Source organism: Lutra lutra, chromosome 8 (assembly GCF_902655055.1).
Source record: "Lutra lutra chromosome 8, mLutLut1.2, whole genome shotgun sequence".
NCBI classification, from domain to species: domain Eukaryota; kingdom Metazoa; phylum Chordata; class Mammalia; order Carnivora; family Mustelidae; genus Lutra; species Lutra lutra.
This window is the reverse complement of record NC_062285.1, coordinates 37608102-37625792: the sequence shown is the minus strand read 5'-3', so window position 1 is coordinate 37625792 and position 17691 is coordinate 37608102. Positions and strand designations below refer to the sequence as shown.

The 17691-nt window shown below is 36.6% G+C and overlaps 1 protein-coding gene across 9 annotated transcripts in view; it reads left to right on the top strand.

The window, feature by feature from the left end:
- Positions 1–17691, top strand: part of ERC1 (ELKS/RAB6-interacting/CAST family member 1) — a 559355-nt gene that overhangs the window by 124532 nt on the left and 417132 nt on the right. For 4 of the 9 annotated variants that reach the window (XM_047740148.1, XM_047740145.1, XM_047740150.1 and 1 more), the window contains exons 6-7: positions 477–569; positions 3776–3943. In XM_047740148.1, the coding sequence (XP_047596104.1) occupies positions 477–569; positions 3776–3943 (261 nt within the window). The remainder of the gene's footprint in view (positions 1–476; positions 570–3775; positions 3944–17691) is intronic. The other 5 variants (XM_047740147.1, XM_047740154.1, XM_047740152.1 and 2 more) reach the window with 2 other exon arrangements.

Here is a 17691-nt window from a genome sequence, read left to right as displayed (position 1 = left end):
AATTGTATTAGTTCCCCAGTTTCTCAGAACAGAAAACTGTAGAGGAATGATACACAATTATTTTAACTTCCTCTTCAGTTTCTAGCTTCTTGCTGTGGTACTCATACCTGACATAAAAGTCAATAGAATATTCCTTTATTATTTTAAGAATCTGTTACCAATGACTACTGAAAATCGATGCTAATTTTAGAACTTAAAAATTCACATTTTCAACTTCTATTAGTTTGTATTTTTCACGCTAATTTGAGAAGAAAATATACTACCATACAGTCTCCATTTGCTGATTGCACATTTAAGTCCATTAAAAAATGTGAAAATAGAGAAACTATCTAGGGTTCTTTGAAGAGGGAATTAGGGGAACAGATTTGATTGTGTTATATAGGTTATTGTTATTTCCAGTTACTGCTCTGGCTGAAAAGCAGATAGTAAGACCTAGATTGACACGTAAGTGAAAAAGAATAACAATGTCGTGACAGGTAGAGCAACTGAAGGAGGAACTAAGTTCGAAAGAGGCTCAAGGGGAGGAGCTGAAAAAGAGAGCGGCTGGTCTTCAGGCTGAGGTCTTTGCCGTAAGATTTACTCTTTGTGTGCAGTGATCCCACAGTGGGACCCTGCTAGCTCTGGCTTCTGGGTGGCTTATACTTTCATTCTCTTTGATTGGCAGCTTTGCCCAATACTAGCACTAACCAGCCTGCTCTGCTCTTTAACTGACTCCTGTTCACCGGTTTGACCCATATGTCACTTTGTGTGCAGTGAGCCCTCACTTGTTCTGGTTCTTTATTGTTGCTTTTGTCATTGTATGGATGGGACTTCGAAGCGTGTTTTTTCTCCTTTCCTTTTGTAGATAATTGTTTTATATGAATGGTGATCTCCATTCTTCTTCGGTATAAGAATATGCAGATGTTCTCCGTTCTAGGGATTATTTGAATTTGAAATCCTTTTTTTTTTTTAAACTGAGGTATAATTGATTTATAACTTTATATTTCAGATTTACACCATAATGATTTGAGATACACACACTCACACAAATGATCTCCACAGTAAGTCTAGTTAACATCCATCACAAAATTTTTTTTTCTTCTTTTGATGAGAACTTTTAAGATCAACTTGCCTAGATTTTGAAATTCTTGAGTAAAGTGCTTTAAGTTCATATGTATTTAACTTTAAGTCTCCATTAGGTGATTTTCCAACAAATGTTACTTTTTAAAGAACAGATGTGTAGAAAGTGATTTGCTTATTTAGAGTTAGCTAGTCAATTAGAATTAGCATAAAACATAAAATCTCTAAATCTAGTTTAATCTTCTGTCTAAAGAACTTAAAATTCCATTTCAAAATGTAACAAAAAAATAATAAAATAGCTAACACTCAAACACTTATAACCTGCCAAGGTTGGTATATCACCCAACCCCAGTTTATAGATGTGGAAACTGAGGTAGCAGAGTGGTACTCAGGTGATATACCTGGTGAGAGGCAGAGCTTGATTTTTACACAAGCAGTCTGGTTCCAGAACCTGTGCTGGTGAGCTTTTCCATCTTCTGCCCTGTACTAGGCCACATGTGTGTATGTCACACCAGTGTCAGGGAAAAAACTGCTTCTGAAAATAATTGTGGGATAAGACAGGAACACAGCATTAAAAAAACCAAACCAAAACAAAACAAAATTTGTGCTGACTTGATGTTTTTGCTATTTATGGGCCCCTTTATAGTACAGATAGTAAAGTGAAATATTTTGTCTATAAGGCACTTATTTGGTTTATGGTAACTGTGTATTTTCTAGAGGAGTAGTTGATGTATAACTTTATCTTTTTTTTTCCTTAGCTATTGTAAATATTTCTTTGTTGTGTCAGACAATAGGCTAAGTACATTCCATACATTATTTTACTTAATCTCCAAACGGTACAGTAGCGTCCGTTTACTTTCTCCATTTTACTGGTCAGGAAACCAAGGCTTAGAGAAATAAATACTCAGAGACACACTTATCCTCAGGTGTGAATGACTGCAAAGCCTCATGATCCTAACTTTTATGGAAAATGTGTGCTTCTAAACTCTGCTTTCCATTTAGAATATTTTCTTCCCTTTCTCAGTCTCTGTGGTCAATATAGCAGTATTTGATGATTCTTTAATAAAGTAGATGATGAGGAAACAGGGATTTTATACCTATTTTTAACTATGTGATTGGAGGTAATCTTTAAACCAGAGTAGTTCCTTAGTTAAGAAAGTGATAACATTTTAAACATTTCTCCTGAATATTCATTCATACACGAGTATGTTTTTAGTGCAACCTGTATGTTAAGGATGGAATAATATAAATATGTACTTTTTGTTGGAAAAAGGAATGTCATGAAAGATGCCACAGCATTACATTACAGGTAACTCCAGGGTACATATTTATATTATAGGGTGAAGATAGCTGCCATTTATAGTCATCTTCCATTGATGTTCTTAGTACCCTCAAGTAGTTTGCATACAGTATGCATATAGAAATATTTGTGGAATGAATGAATAACTAAATCTGCAAATAGAATTTTCATGCATATGGGAAAAATGCTTATCTTCTTGCTAAACAAGAAGAGTAAATTAGATACTTAATTTTAGCACTCCTTAAAAGTCTAATTTAATTAAAGTGATATTTATTTCATACCTCCTTATGGGAAAATGTTCCCCAAACTGTCCCTTATACCTAAGATTATTATAGTGAAAATACTATAGATACATCAATGAAAAAATACAGAGAACTTTCATCAGTAATACTGAAATTACTGAACTTGTCAGATTTATACTCCCAATAATTGATCTTCTCATGCATAGCTACCTTGCTAGGCAGGAGACAGAATAGAATGTAAAAGCAAATCTGATACTTACTTATTTGGTGTACACTTAGAATAAGAGACTATTTAGAAAATTCTTAGAAACAGTAGAAATGTAAATGAAATGTTTGAAATAAAAATTTTTTAAGTTGAGAGAAATTTATGGGAGAATGAATGGCACCTCTTGACTATGGATTCCCCTGTCAGTAATTCAGTTTCAAATTACACATGTTGATTCTTACAGAATGAGCCTTTATGCATTTAAGTCATATGCTTTTTAAAACCTTTAGCTAGTAGACATTGTAGATGATATAACTTTGTAGGTGGAATCTTTTTTAAGGTCAGTATCTCTAACTCATCAAAATTATATGATTTCTAAGAAGCATAGGTTTATAACGCCTCATAACACTAAATGTGGCTTTTTAAGATAAGGATTTTATATAAACTTTTGTTTGCGAATGAAAAAAATAAACTGGCAGCACCTTTCGAATTTAACTTTAAATAGCAATGCTAGGAGGTTTTCTTTTTCCCTTCTGTTTTGTATCTACACTAATCCTGCTTTATGTTTTAAGAGGTCTGACTTAATAAAATGAAAACTGTTTCATCAGCGCAATGGTATTCAGCTGCTTCCTGCTATCGCATAGTAGTCTAATTGAATTGGGATTTTTCTCCCTCTATTCTTTTTCTAAGGGATTTTGAAGAGTATTTAGGAGATGCAATAAATGAAAACTGGAATTTCCCTATTTGTTGAAAAACTCTGTGTGTGTGTGTGTGTGTGTGTGTGTGTGTGTGTGTGTGTGTGTGGTGGGTAGTTATCCAAGATTAGACGATGGAAAAAAGATGAATTATGTTTTGTCAGAAAACTAATGCTTTTAGTTTCATATTTTGTGACTCAGATCTGTCAAAGAGCCAGATCAGAGGTGGTTGTTTCATTTCTTTTTTCCTTACAGTTTTTATTATCTTCTCTAGATTGGTCAGGTGAAGCAGGAGCTATCCAGAAAGGACACAGAACTACTGGCCTTACAGACAAAGCTAGAAACACTCACAAACCAGTTCTCAGACAGTAAGCAACACATTGAAGTGCTGAAGGAGTCCTTGACTGCTAAAGAACAGCGGGCTGCCATCCTGCAGACCGAGGTAAGAAGAATTCTGGCTTTGGCAGGCAGTCAGTTCCTTGGCACCTTTTCATGTGTATCACCTGTGCAGTTTTTGTCATACTTAGATTCGGGAGATATGAATAATGTGATGAATAATTGTTTAGCAATGTGGTCATACTGTACTAAAATAGAACTATCTTGTTTCATTTCTTAGATCTGGTGCAGTTTATGTATGCCTTTAATTCTTTGAACTTGCCCTAAGTTTGTACTACTAAGTATACTTTAACATGAAATGTTGTAAAGATAGTTGTATAAAAGAAATCCAAATCCATGGTGAATCATGAATGGCAGTGAGCTCGGTTACCTTTTGTTTAGATTATTAAGTGTTCTTGATTTTTGATATTATGACTAGCTTTATGTAGGCAAGCTGCAGAATCTAGAAATGTTCTAAATAGATCTCATTTTGAACTTCAGATCATGAGACAATGTGCCTTCATATCCTGTTTGAAAATGAAGTTAGAAATTGTAGATTATTTAGCCTGTCTTCCTTTTTCTTTTAAAGAACCGGATAGGTAAATAGGGGCGTACTTAGATGGAAAAGAGGAATGAGAAGTAAAAATGCATAAAATCATTATAGAACCGGAAGATGAGAATCCTTTAGTGAGGAGGAATGGGGAAATGACCAGAACTCTTTCATGTAATATTTTATTTTTGTATAGGTTGGGACTTTATTGAAAATGAGAGATTCAGATGATGAGAGATTTAATGATGTATTTTAATTTTCCTTACAACTCAGACTTTCTTTCAGTCATGTTTCTTATTATCAGGATATAAACCTCATTCTACCTCACAGGGATATTTTAGATAAAAATTAAGTTTTGGCTCTGGGGTCATAGTTGCTGAGTTTGAACTTCAGCCTTACCACTTACTACCAGGTATGTGATCCTGGGCATGTTATTTAAGTTCACTGTGCCTCACTTTCCCTCCATCTGTAAGATAAAGAAAATAGGAGTGTCTGCCTCATCGGGTTGTTGTTAGGATTAAACTAGTTTATTACACACAGCAAAGCCTTTGTCTGTTTTTGTTATCATTGTAGCTATTGTATTAAAATCAGTTGATATATATAAACTGAAAATATTAAGAGAACACAGTTGGTTTTCTTTCCACTGGCATACATTTTATTTAGAAGATCTGCTCTTTCTTATTTTTATAAGAAATAAATTCATCTAGTTTTATGTTTATCCAGGGAATTGCAAATATAAAATTATCTGGAAAATGTTACCTGCAAAGTTACTAACTCATGCCTTTATTAGAGTTTTTCACCCCAGTAACTGGTGTGCATGCAGTACTACACAAGGGTCAGAAGAGGGTGCCAGTGTTTTAGAGGTGAGCCTACTTCCAAGTTTAGGAGTGTGGTAGTGTTGGCTAGAGGTGGCAGGTGTGTGAATCGGAGAACCAGGCAGTTGGTTTAATGATAATGCAAACATTTAAAAGCTTGTCACACTCTAATAAATGACTTTTTTCCTCTTGGCAATCCATCCTTTTCTTTGTACCCATCTCAAGTAGTGTTCTTATTCGATAGGCCTCACACAAATGGGCTTGTGATTGATTTCTTGTACCATAGAGAATAAAGACTGTATTTGTGGTCATTCTTGAATGGTTCTTATATTTGTTTTTAGCCATGTGGGAGTAACTGAGTTTCAGTTATTACCCCTATGAGTCACTAGGACAACTGCTATAGTATGACCATCTCATCCTAAAATATAACAGTGTAAAAGCCAATAATCTTTTGAGTATAGGATAATTATATGAATGTGATACGGTGATTTATTAGCATGTGCTTTTTTTTTCTCAAATTACTCTGGTGACATTTGACTGGGGTCACTTTTTCCCAAACATCTTTCTCATGTTAGAGCCCAAGAAGAGGCAGTTTGAACCAGCTCTTGGAAAATTCTCACTTTTTTTTATAATTTGCTCTTAACTCATACTGTCCTCATTTCTGTAGCTGCCCTAGACTTTGATCTATCTCTCACATCACTACATTAAGCATGTATGAAAAAGAACATGGATCAAGGAGTTTTTAGGAATCCTTTAAGGAAAAATGGGCTATGGCAAAAGACTTGATTTTCTTCTTGTTCCTGGTCCAGGGAATGAGGCCCTTTTGTTTTGGGCATTGTACAATATATAGTATTTCTGGAATTGCTCTTATTTTATGAACATTCCCCCCGCTTTTTTTTTTTTTTTTTTAAGATTTTATTTATTTGACAGAGAGCGCAAGTAAGCAGAGCGGCAGGCAGAGGGAGAGAGAGGAGCAGGCTAAGCAGGGAGCCTGATGAGGAGCTTGATCCCAGGACCCTGGAATCATGACCTGAGCCGAAGGCAGCTGTTTAACCAACTGAGCCACCCAGGCGCCCCATGAACATCCCTTTTAATCTGTTGATCTTCACGGAGGTGGTCTGGATTTAGTAACATAGAGGTTGAAAGCATGGGCTTTGGAGTCAGACCTTAATTTGAATGTAGCTATCTGTGTTTATTACTTACGTGATCTTGGATGAATTACTTTACCTCTTTAATTTCCTCCTTTGTAAATGGGGATAATAATAGGACTAACTTCCTAAAATGGTTGTGTCTAGAATAGATGTTTAATTATGTAGCTCTCATCTGAATTTAGAGGGAAATACTAAATATCAATAGGTTTCAAATTTTTTTTACTTACCTTACAGTTTATAAGCCCTTTTATTTATTTATTTATTTATTTTTTATTTCTGTTGATTGATGTGATCCTCAGATTAATGGTATTTATTAGGCAAGATAAGTTTGTTCTTTTTTTTTTTTTTTTTTTTTTTTTTTGCTTTCATTGTGGGGAATTATGTGAAGTTTTTAATTAGCATATGACTTTTGGTTGGTACTTGAGGCCAATTTCAGTAGTACCCCGGGACTTTCAATATTGGTTATAATACTTTGAGGAAATTTTCTGTTTTATGCCCAGTTGCTTGTTTCTGAGTCTTGATGACATACTGTGGACCTACCAGTGAATTTGTTTTCTGTTTGAGTTAAAACTGTGCAGAGCTGATTTTTCTCAATAAATTAAAATAATTGATACCTTACTTACACCTTACTGCCTCAAAGTAGTACAATTTTTTCTTCTTTAGGACATTGAATTTTAGAATTCTATTTGTTATAGGTGAATGTTATCTCTATCTTACTGACAGTTTATAGGAAGTGGCTCTTCGTTCATAGCAGATGCAGCACAAAGTCAAGACCTGCCCTGGCTCTGCCCTGTTTAGGCACTATAGCTTGGATGTTGTTTGCCATGCACCTTCTGCTTGCATTCCCAATGCGGTGCCCCAGTATGCTGTGCTCTTCAAGCTGGAGTTTTGACTTCCTCAACACATTTAGAATTAGAAATACATCCTTAGGACAGAAGTGCATTTTAGAGATCTAGTCTTTTCATAATTCATAAAACATGTTTGATAATACCTGACATTGGATGCTTTCTGTGTGTTATGCAGGGATGTATACTTTCTTTCGTTTTCTCAGTTAATCCCTGCAGTAATCTTCTAAGAAATAAGAATTGTCGTAACATCTTGAAGATGGGCACACTGAAGCTTGGAGAGATTGAGGTTACATGAGTAGTTGAGTGATTACCTGGGATTCAGAATTTGATCAGTTGAAACTCCAGAACTTATGTTCTTGGTCATGATGCTATAATGCTTCCCTGTGAGGAATCTGAATATATGTGTAAGAGTGAAACAACTGTTCAGTATAAAAGAGGATTTGGCATCATGAGGTGGTTTGGGTTTTTTTTCAGTAACTGTTTCTCTCTTACTGTTCTAGGTAGATCATTGCTCCATCACCACTCTGAGCAGTGCTTAGCCTGTTACGTCATGGGGTGGTGGTGAGGCAGGTGCTGTAGTGTAATATTGGTGAGGTACTGATTAGCTTCTGAGTGTCCCCTTCTTCCTCCACATTACCTATACCTGAGTAGAAGATCACCTCAGAAAAAGAATAGAGATACATATTATTACACTAGAGGTTCTCAGATTTGGAGGCTTCCTGCCCACCACCACCAGTCCCCCAGCTACAAATGGTGGAGTTGGCACTGTTCATAGTGGTGATGGGGCAGTGTCTTTTTTTGAGGAGATACAGATAATGATAAGCTTAAGAAGATGATAGGAAAATATAAGTGTAAGTATGGCTGTTAATATGCTAGGGGAATAAAACAATGTGTAAGTTTCAAATCTTAAGTATAAAATTCTCAATATATCTAGTGGAGAATAGAAAAAAATAGGGGAAAGGGTGGGGAAAAATAAGAGGTATGTAGACACCATGAAAAATGTTGACCAAAATGGTATGAATAATGGGAAAGGCAATATTATTAAACTTAGATTAAAATACTGACCTCAGTTGGATTAAAAAACAAGATGCAGAATATATTGTCAATAAGAGTTAAGCATAAGGCAAACAATAGTAGAATTAAAAATAGGACAGAAAAAGGACAGAAAATTTTTTTATAAATAAAAGGTATATCAAGAAAATGTGTCTTCTGAATCTGATTTATTTTAACATAAGTTAAATTATCTATCTATCTATCTAAAGTAGGCTTTATCCCCAGTGTGGAGTACAACAAGGGGCTTGAACTCAGAAATCAAGACCTGAACTGAAATCAAGATCTGGATACTTAACTGACTGAGCCATCCAGATACCACTAATTAAATGATCTTTTTCTTTTTTTTTGTTAAGAGAGAGTGAGTATGAGCCGAGGGTGCGGGGTGGGGAGGTATGGAGCGGAGGAAGAGGGACAAGCAGATTCCATGCTGATTGTGGAGCCCCACATGGGGCTCAATCTCATGACCCTGAGATTGTGACCTGAGCCAAAATCAAGAGTCATATGCTTAAATGACTGAGCAAAGAAGTTACAAAGCACACAGAGGAATGCTACATATTGATAAGAAGAACAGTAGATCAAGAAAAAACAATGATTGTAGACATTTATGCATCTAAGAGTATTGCCTTTAAGTGTATAAAACAACAGTGGGAGATAGATCAGCAGTTGCAGTTGGTCGTTAGTACATGTTCCTTTTAGAACTTGATCAAAGAAGCAAAAATAAAAAATAATTTAGAAAATTTCAGTAACATTAATAAGTTCAAATAGGTATTCTGTAGAATATTGCACTAACAAACAGAGAATATGCATTGATTTTAAGAACTTACTGAATAGTTATAATAGTTAAAGGCACTAGGCCACATAGGAAATGTCAAAATTCCCAAGAATTAAAGTCTCATGAACTGTGTTCTTTGACCCCTAATGCAGCAAAATTAGAAATCAGTAATGAAGAATTGCAACATAAAACTAAAATAAATCTGGAATCTGAAAATATAGTTGGAGGGTGTGGAGTTGATACACAGTGTTTATTAGTTTCAGGTATAGTGATTTATCAAGTTTATACATTATTTTGTGTTCACCACAAGAATGGCTACCATCTGTCCTATTATATTGCTGTTACAATATCATTGTATTCCTAATGCTGTTCATTTATTCCCGTGACTTATTTATGCCATAACTGGAAGCCTGTACCTCCCACTCCCTTTCATCTCCTTTGCATAATTCCCCCCTCCCCTGCCCTCTGGCAACCATCAGTTTGTTCTCTGTATTTATAGGTCTAATTCTGTTTTTTTCTTTTTGTTGTTGTTGTTCATTGTTTTAGATGACATGGGTGGAATCATATGGTATTTGTCTTTCTCAGTCTGACTTACTTCACTAAGCATAGTATTCTCTAGGTCCATCAATGTTGTTTCAAATGCCATGATCTCATCCTTTTATTATGGCTGTGTAATATTTCATTTATATATATACCGTGTTTTCCTTATCTCTTTGTCTATTGATGGACACTTATATTACTTCCATATCTTGGCTGTTGGAAATACTGTTGCAATAAATATAGGGGTGCACATATCTTTTGGATTAGTATTGAAAATATACTTTGAGTTAAGGGAGACTAGAATAGGGGTGCCTGGGTGGTTCAGTCGGTTAAGCATTTGCCTTTTGATCTCATCCCAAGTCTTGGTCTCAGAATCGTGAATTCAAGCCCCATGCTGGGTGTGGAGCCTACTTAAAAAAAAAAAAAAAAGACTAGAATAGAAAGTAAAAGAAAATCTGTGGGATATAACTAATCCTCTAGTGTTTAGAGGGAAATGTCTTGTTATATTTATCAGAAAGCAATAAAGAATGAAAGCAAATAAGCTAAGGATACAAATCAGGAGACTAGGAAAAAAACAACAGCTAAAACCAAAGAAACAGTAAGATGGAGGGAAATAGAAACTAAGTCAGGAATCAGTAGAGGATCAGATAAGTTGTTAGTTGTTTTAAAAAGGCTGATCAGGGGGCGCCTGGGTGGCTCAGTGGGTTAAGCCGCTGCCTTCGGCTCAGGTCATGATCTCAGGGTCCTGGGATTGAGTCCCGCATCGGGCTCTCTGCTCAGCAGGGAGCCTGCTTCCCTCTCTCTCTCTCTCTCTTCCTGCCTCTCTGCCTACTTGTGATCTCTGTCTGTCAAAGAAATAAATAAAATCTTTAAAAAAAAAAAAAAGGCTGATCAGACAGGATCATCTCTTATAGAATGATAAAGAAGTAACTACTAGTACCATACAATTTAAAAATAATGAAAGATAATTATATTCTAATAAGCTTGAAAAGAAGGAACAAATACATTTCTGGAAAATGTAACAAAGTAGGTTCAAGAGATAATAGAAAATATGAACAGTAATCATTATGAAAATTAAATTGCTAATCAGTCTCAACCCTTTCTCCTTCTAAATCCTATGTTCCGATGGCTTATCAAAAATTCAAAGATAAATAATCATTTTTACATTTAAGTTTTTCCAAAAAAGTAAAAAAAGCGAGAAAGCCCAAGACTCTATAGGAGGATGAAGAAAAAGAAATTCAGAGAGTTTTTTTGATATTAGTAGGTGGTATAATTTAATACTGTGAGGATATCAGTTCTGCCTAAGTTAGTGTATACATCAATTCAAATGTTCCCAGCAGCAAATTTTTAGAAACTAATTTTACCTTAAGTTTTACATGGGCGAGTCACAAAAAGATATTATCATTTCACTTACAGAAGGTTCTAAAGAAGTTGGTAGAATGCTGGTTGCTATGAGTTGGGGGGAATGAGTTTTTTTTGTTGTTGTTTTGTTTTTTTATTGTACAGTTTTTGTTTTGCAAGATGAAGGGAGTTCTGGAGATTGGATATACAACAGTGTGGATGTACTGAATATCACTGAACTGTACACTTAAAAATGGTTAAGATGGCAAGTTTTATGTTTTGTATATTTTACAACAATTGAAAAATTTTAAAAATTATATGGACAGGGGCGCCTGGGTGGCTCAGTGGGTTAAAGCCTCTGCCTTCGGCTCAGGTCATGATCTCAGGATCCTGGGATCGAGCCCCGCATTGGGCTCTCTGCTCAGCAGGGAGTCTGCTTCCCTCTCTCTCTCTCTGCCTGCCTCTGCTTACTTGTGATCTCTGTCAAATAAATAAATAAAATCTATAAAAAAATTATATGGACAAATAAAACTATCTTAACATTAATGTGAAAAAGAAGAGGAAAAGAAGGGAGATCTGCCCTAATAGATCTGAAAATATACTTCAGAGCCATATACCTAACTAAACCAGTCAGTGCACCCCAGAATGGTATAGTACTGGTACAGGAATGGGCAGATAGAGCAGTGAAAGAAAAAAAAAAAAAGAGTTTAAACATGTATGTAGAGGGGAGCATCATAAACTAGTGCTAATTAAGTGTGTGTTAGAAAACTGACTTACTATATGGAGAATAAAATTAAAAATAAAATGGCCACCTACCTGGTGCCAGATAGAGTGGACTCCATATTGATTAAAGACCCCAGTGTGAAAAGGCGAAACCATTTAGCTAATCAATGAAAATGTACCTTAGGTAAGATATCTTAAGTGACACCATCAAATTTAAGTATTTTTGTTCAAGAAAGAACACTACTGACAAAGTTAACAGATGTGTGACTGATTGGGAGAAGGTATTTTCACACCTCCCAAAATAACAAAGATTGACCTACAGAATAAAAAAAGGATGCTTGTAAGTCTGTAAGAAAAAGAGACTATAAGGAGAGAGAGAAGGATTTAAATGGACAAGTAACAGACAAGGAAACCTAAGTGGTTAACAAATAAATATAGCATGGGATCCTCAGTCTCATTAGTAAACAAAGAAATGTAAATTTCAGAGACAAAAAGGTACATTCCATTGTTCAAATTGGTATAAATTAGAAAATGAGTTAATATTCAGTGTTTGTAAGGAAGCTAACAGGAACATAGATGGCATAGTTGGTTCCAGTAATCCCACTCCTGGTTATGTTCCCTAGAGAAAATTTCCCACTAGTCTACAGGAGGACATGTGTAAGGATGTTCACTATAGGGGCGCCTGGGTGGCTCATTCATTTATTTAAATGTCTGCCTTTGGCTCAGGTCATGATCTCAGGGTGCTGGGATCAAGCCCCGCATCAGGCTCCCTGCTCAGTGGGAAGCCTGCTTCTCCCTCTTCCACTCTCCCTGCTGTGTTCTCTCTTTTGCTTTGTCTCTCTCAGTCAAATAAATCAAGAAAATCTTAAACAAAACAAAACAAAAACGTTGTTCACTATAGCACAGGGGATTGAAGGTAGTCCAAATGGTTTTTTACTGGAGGGGTTAGATAAGTAAAATACAGTGGATATATACCATGTAATACTGTGTAAAAGTCAAAAGCAATGATCTAGAAGTATTCATAGGGCCACAGATACATATTTTTTAAAAAAGTAAGAGAATGAGGTATAAAGCATTCATATAAATTAAAAATACGTACATATTTTTAAATTTAAAGATACTTAAAAATAAGCCTCTGTATTTCTAACTTACATGCACATTCAGTAACATCACACATAGGAGAATGGATGTGTATCGAATGAGGAATGGATATTGGATGTGGATGGAAAGATAATAAAATAAGACAACAATAGGGGCGCCTGGCTGGCTGAGTGGGTTAAGGCCTCTGCCTTCAGCTCAGGTCATGATCCCAGGGTCCTGGGATCGAGCCCCGCATCGGGCTCTCTGCTCAGCAGGGAGCCTGCTTCTACCTCTCTCTCTGCCTGCCTCTCTGCTTGTGATCTCTGTCTGTCAAATAAATAAATAAAATTGTTAAAGAAAAAAAAAAAGACAACAATAGAACTAAGTGAATTGAGGATTTTGAGTAATTTAGTTCTTTCTTCAAGTTGATAGGCGTTTGAAAGCATTAATTCTGACTATGTAACTACCGTGAGGTGTGTTGGTTATGGTGTATGTACCACATTGATTCTCAGAGTTGTTTTTGCAGATCTCTCTGGCAGGGCAGATGTCCCTGTTTTTCCCCATCCCTTCCAACACTATGCATCTGTCAGCAAGGACTCTAAACTAGGGATGTTCTGGGGGGTTATTCTTTTTGGTAACTGAGGGACTTAGATTTTAATGGTGACATGTTGATAGCAGACCTTGGCCCTAAATGGGCTAGGGTTTTGAAACTGATACTACTGTGTAAATCCAGGACTTTCCTGGGAATAAGTGGACTAGAAAAAATTCCTTCTACCACTATTAGTTGACAATGTGAGAAACTAACTTACCTGGTCTTAGGGTTGGAAGAAAGGTGTCTTCTCATGAGCTTTGAGTTTGTATATGCACAGCTGCTGGTGTTTTTTTTTTTTTTTTTCTTTTAAAGCTTTTATTTATTTATTTGACACAGAGAGAGATCACAAGTAGGCAGAGAGGCAGGCAGAGAAGGGGGGGAAGCAGGCTCCCCACTGAGCGGAGAGCCCAATTCGGGGCTTGAACCGAGGACTCTGGGATCATGACCTGAGCCAAAGGCAGAGGCTTTAACCCACTGAGCCACCCAGGTGCCCCTGCACAGCTGCTGTTAACCCTGATTTTAGCCTAGTTCATACAGAATCCCATAGATGAGAGCTCTGCTTAAATGAATTTGCAATCCCAAATTACTTAATCACCTGTGGAATTTAATCTACCCCAAACCAATATGGCAACAATGCCATTAATATCAAAACTTCAGAAGTAAGAACAAATAGAGTGATTAGACCCTTAGGAACGTTGGGTAATAAAATGATATCATAAATGAAATGATTAAAATAATGGATGGAGTAGTAAGCATAGGAGCACTCTTTAGAATGGAGAAGATATAGCTTCTTGGGCTGTTGTTTGAGGTCTGTTGAGAGGAAAACCTGAGGCAATGTAATAAAGGTAGCACTAGCTGTAGTTGTTCAGTCTTTTTTGGTCTTGGCTTTGCCATTTACTTGTTATGTAAGTTTATACTTTTTGTGCTTTAATTTCCCTATTTATGAAAATAATAATATTACCTTCTAGAGTGTTGTAAGAGTAAAATGAATTAATGCATGTACTTTTAGGACTCAGTAAATATTACCAATATCAAATATATGAAGGAAGGATTTAAAATATGACCAAAGGAAAAAACACTACAAATAATACCAGGCAGGTTGTTAAGGAACAAAAAAGTGTTTTAAACTTTTTTTTTCTAAAGATTTTATTTATTTATTTGACAGAGCGAGATCACAAGCAGGCAGAGAGAGGAGGAAGCAGGCTGCCCGCTGAGCAGAGAGCCCCATGCAGGGCTCAATCCCAGGACCCTGAGATCATGACCTAAGCCGAAGGCAGAGGCTTTAACCCACTGAGCCACCCAGGTGCCCCCAAAAAGTGTTTTAGGTACGCAATACCTAATAACTAAAGTGAAAGAACAGTATAGTGGTTTAACTGCAGATGAGAGAATGCTATAGGAAGAGTTCGTGAATTCAAAGATACATCTGAGGAGTTATATCCAAAAAGCAATAAGGCACATTAAGAGATAGGAATTAAAGAGAAGTCTGTTGTGGGGCGCCTGGGTGGCTCAGTGGGTTAAGCCGCTGCCTTCGGCTCAGGTCATGATCTCAGAGTCTTGGGATCGAGCCCCGCATCGGGCTCTCTGCTCGGCAGGGAGCCTGCTTCCTCCTCTCTCTCTCTGCTTGCCTCTCTGCCTACTTGTGATTTCTCTGTCGAATAAATAAATAAAATCTTTAAAAAAAAAAAAAAAGAGAAGTCTGTTGAAATAGAAATCTAACATATATATGGGAGTTTCAAAAGGGGAGGCTAGAGGGAATGGGAGGCAATTTTAGAAGATGTAATTACTGAGAGTATTTCTGACTACATGATAGGAATGGACCTTCAATTTAGGAGCAGATAATTCTTGAGCAGGAAGATATCCACAATTACCATAAATCACAGATAAACTGATTTTAAAAACCACCAGAGAGGAAAGGTAGTGTACCTACAAAGGATTAACAAGCCAGCAGCAGGCCTTCTAAGAGCAACAACAGGAGCAAGAGAGAATATTGTAGAGTAGAATCTTCAAATTTAGTGAAAAACTTTGGCAACACATAATTGAACCCAGTGAAACTATCATTCATCACTGGAGGTAGAATAAAGACTTTTTTTTTCAGACTAACACAAACTGATAGGTTACTACCTATGGATCACATATAAAGAACTGCTGAAAACAAAATTGTTCTACAAAGAAGGAGTGAGATTCAAGAGAGGGTAGTAGAAAAGGGAGATTAATGTGACAGAAAAAAAAAATCAAATATCAATGTAAGAATTTGGCATAGTCCATATAACAACAATGCCATTAATATCAAAACTTCAGGGGTGCCTGGGTGGCTCAGTGGGTTAAAGCCTCTGCCTTCGGCTTAGGTCATGATCTCAGGGTCCTGGGATTGAGCCCTGCATGGGGCTCTCTGCTCAGCCTGCTTCCTCCTCTCTCTGCCTGCCTCTCTGTCTACTTGTGATCTCTCTCTGTCAAATAAATAAATAAAATCTTAAAAAAAAACCAAAACTTCAAAATAATTGATGTTATCCAATAAAAGAGAAGACTTTCGGAGGAAGATCATAAAAGCTTGAGCTTGTCATTTGCTTCTGTTTCTTAGTATAGAGTTGTTAAATGATACAGCAGGTGAAATTCTGCATCTAGATTGCTGTTGTCTTTTCTATCACAGAACTAAAAAGAGTAGGCTGTGTATTTTAGTGGTGGAAAAATGAAAGTGAGGGCCTAAGATGTGTGAAAAGAGAAATTATAAGAAAGCATCCAAGAGATCTATTCGAAGTGTGATTCAAAGACCAGCAGCCTCCATTCACTTAAGAACTTGAAACAAAATCTTTTTATTTTTATTTAACTTCTAATTCATTAATGTACATGCATTATTGGTTTCAGGAGTAGAATTCAGTGATTAATCACTTACATATAACACCCAGGGCTCATCACAATAAGCGCCCTTCTTATTATCCGTCACCCAACTAGCCCGTCCTCCACCCACATCCCTCCATCAACCTTCTGTTTGTTCTCTGTCAGTATGAGTCTCTTACGGTTTTCGTCTCTTTTCTCTTTTTTTTGTTCCTTTTTTCTTTCTTCCCCCCTTCCTATATGTTCATTGGTTTTGTTTCTTAAATTCCATGTATGTGTGGAATTGCATTTTTCTTTCTGACTGACTTATTTTGCTTAGCGTAGTACACTCTAGCTCCATCCCAATCATTGCAAATGGCAAAATATCTTTCTTTTTCATGGCTGAATAATATTCTCTCTCTCTGTGTATGTGTGTGTGTGCACTGCATCATCTTTATTCATTCATCAGTTGATGGACATTTGGGCTCTCTCCATAGTTTGGCTATTGTTGGTAATGCTGCTATAAATATCAGGGTGACTGTACCCCTTTGAAGCTGTGTCTTTGTATCTTTTGGGTAAGTACCTAGTTGTGCAGTAGCTGGATTGGGGGATAGTTCTATTTTTAACTTTTTGAGGAACCTCCATATTCATCTCCAGAATAGCTGCACCAGTTTGCATTCCCACCAACAGTGCAAGAAGGTTCCCTTTCTCTGCATCCTTGCCAACATCTGTTGTTTCTTGTGTTGTTAATTTTAACCATTCTGATAGGCGTGAGGTGATACCTCATTGTCTTTTTTTTTTTTATTTAATATTTTATTTGACAGAGAGAGAAAGAGAGCAGGCACAAGCAGGGGGAGTGGCAGGCAAGAGGGAGAAGGAGAAGCAGGCTTCCTGCTGAGCAGAAAGTGTGACGTGGGGGTTGATCCCAGGACCCTGGGATCATGACCTGAGCGATGGCAGACACTTAACTGACTGAGCCACCCAGGCTCCCTGTCATTGTCTTTTTGATTTGTATTTCCCTGATGCCAAGTGATGTGGAGCATCTCTTCATATGTCTGTTAGCCATGTGGGTGTCTTCTTTGGAAAAGTGGCTATTCGTGTCTTATGCCCACTTCTTAACTGGATTATTTGATTTTTGGGGGGTTGAGCCTGAAAAGTTCCTTTTAGATTGTAGATGCTCTTTATTAGATATGTCATTTGCATGTATCTTCTCCCATTCTGTAGGCTGCCTTTTAGTTTTGTTGATCATTTCCTTCACTGTGTAGACATTTTTTATCTTGATGAAGTCCCAGTAGTTCATTTTTGCTTTTGTTTCCCTTGCCTTTGGCAATGTGTATATCTAGTAAGAAATTGCTATGACTGAGGTCAGACAGGTTCTGCCTGTGTTGTCCTCTAGGATTTTGAATGTTTTTATCTCACATTTAGGTCTTTCCTCCGTTTTGAATTTATTTTTGTGTGTGGTCTAAGAAAGTGGTCCAGTTTTATTCTTCTGCATGTTGCTGTCCAAGTTTTCCAACACCATTTGTTGAAGACACTTTT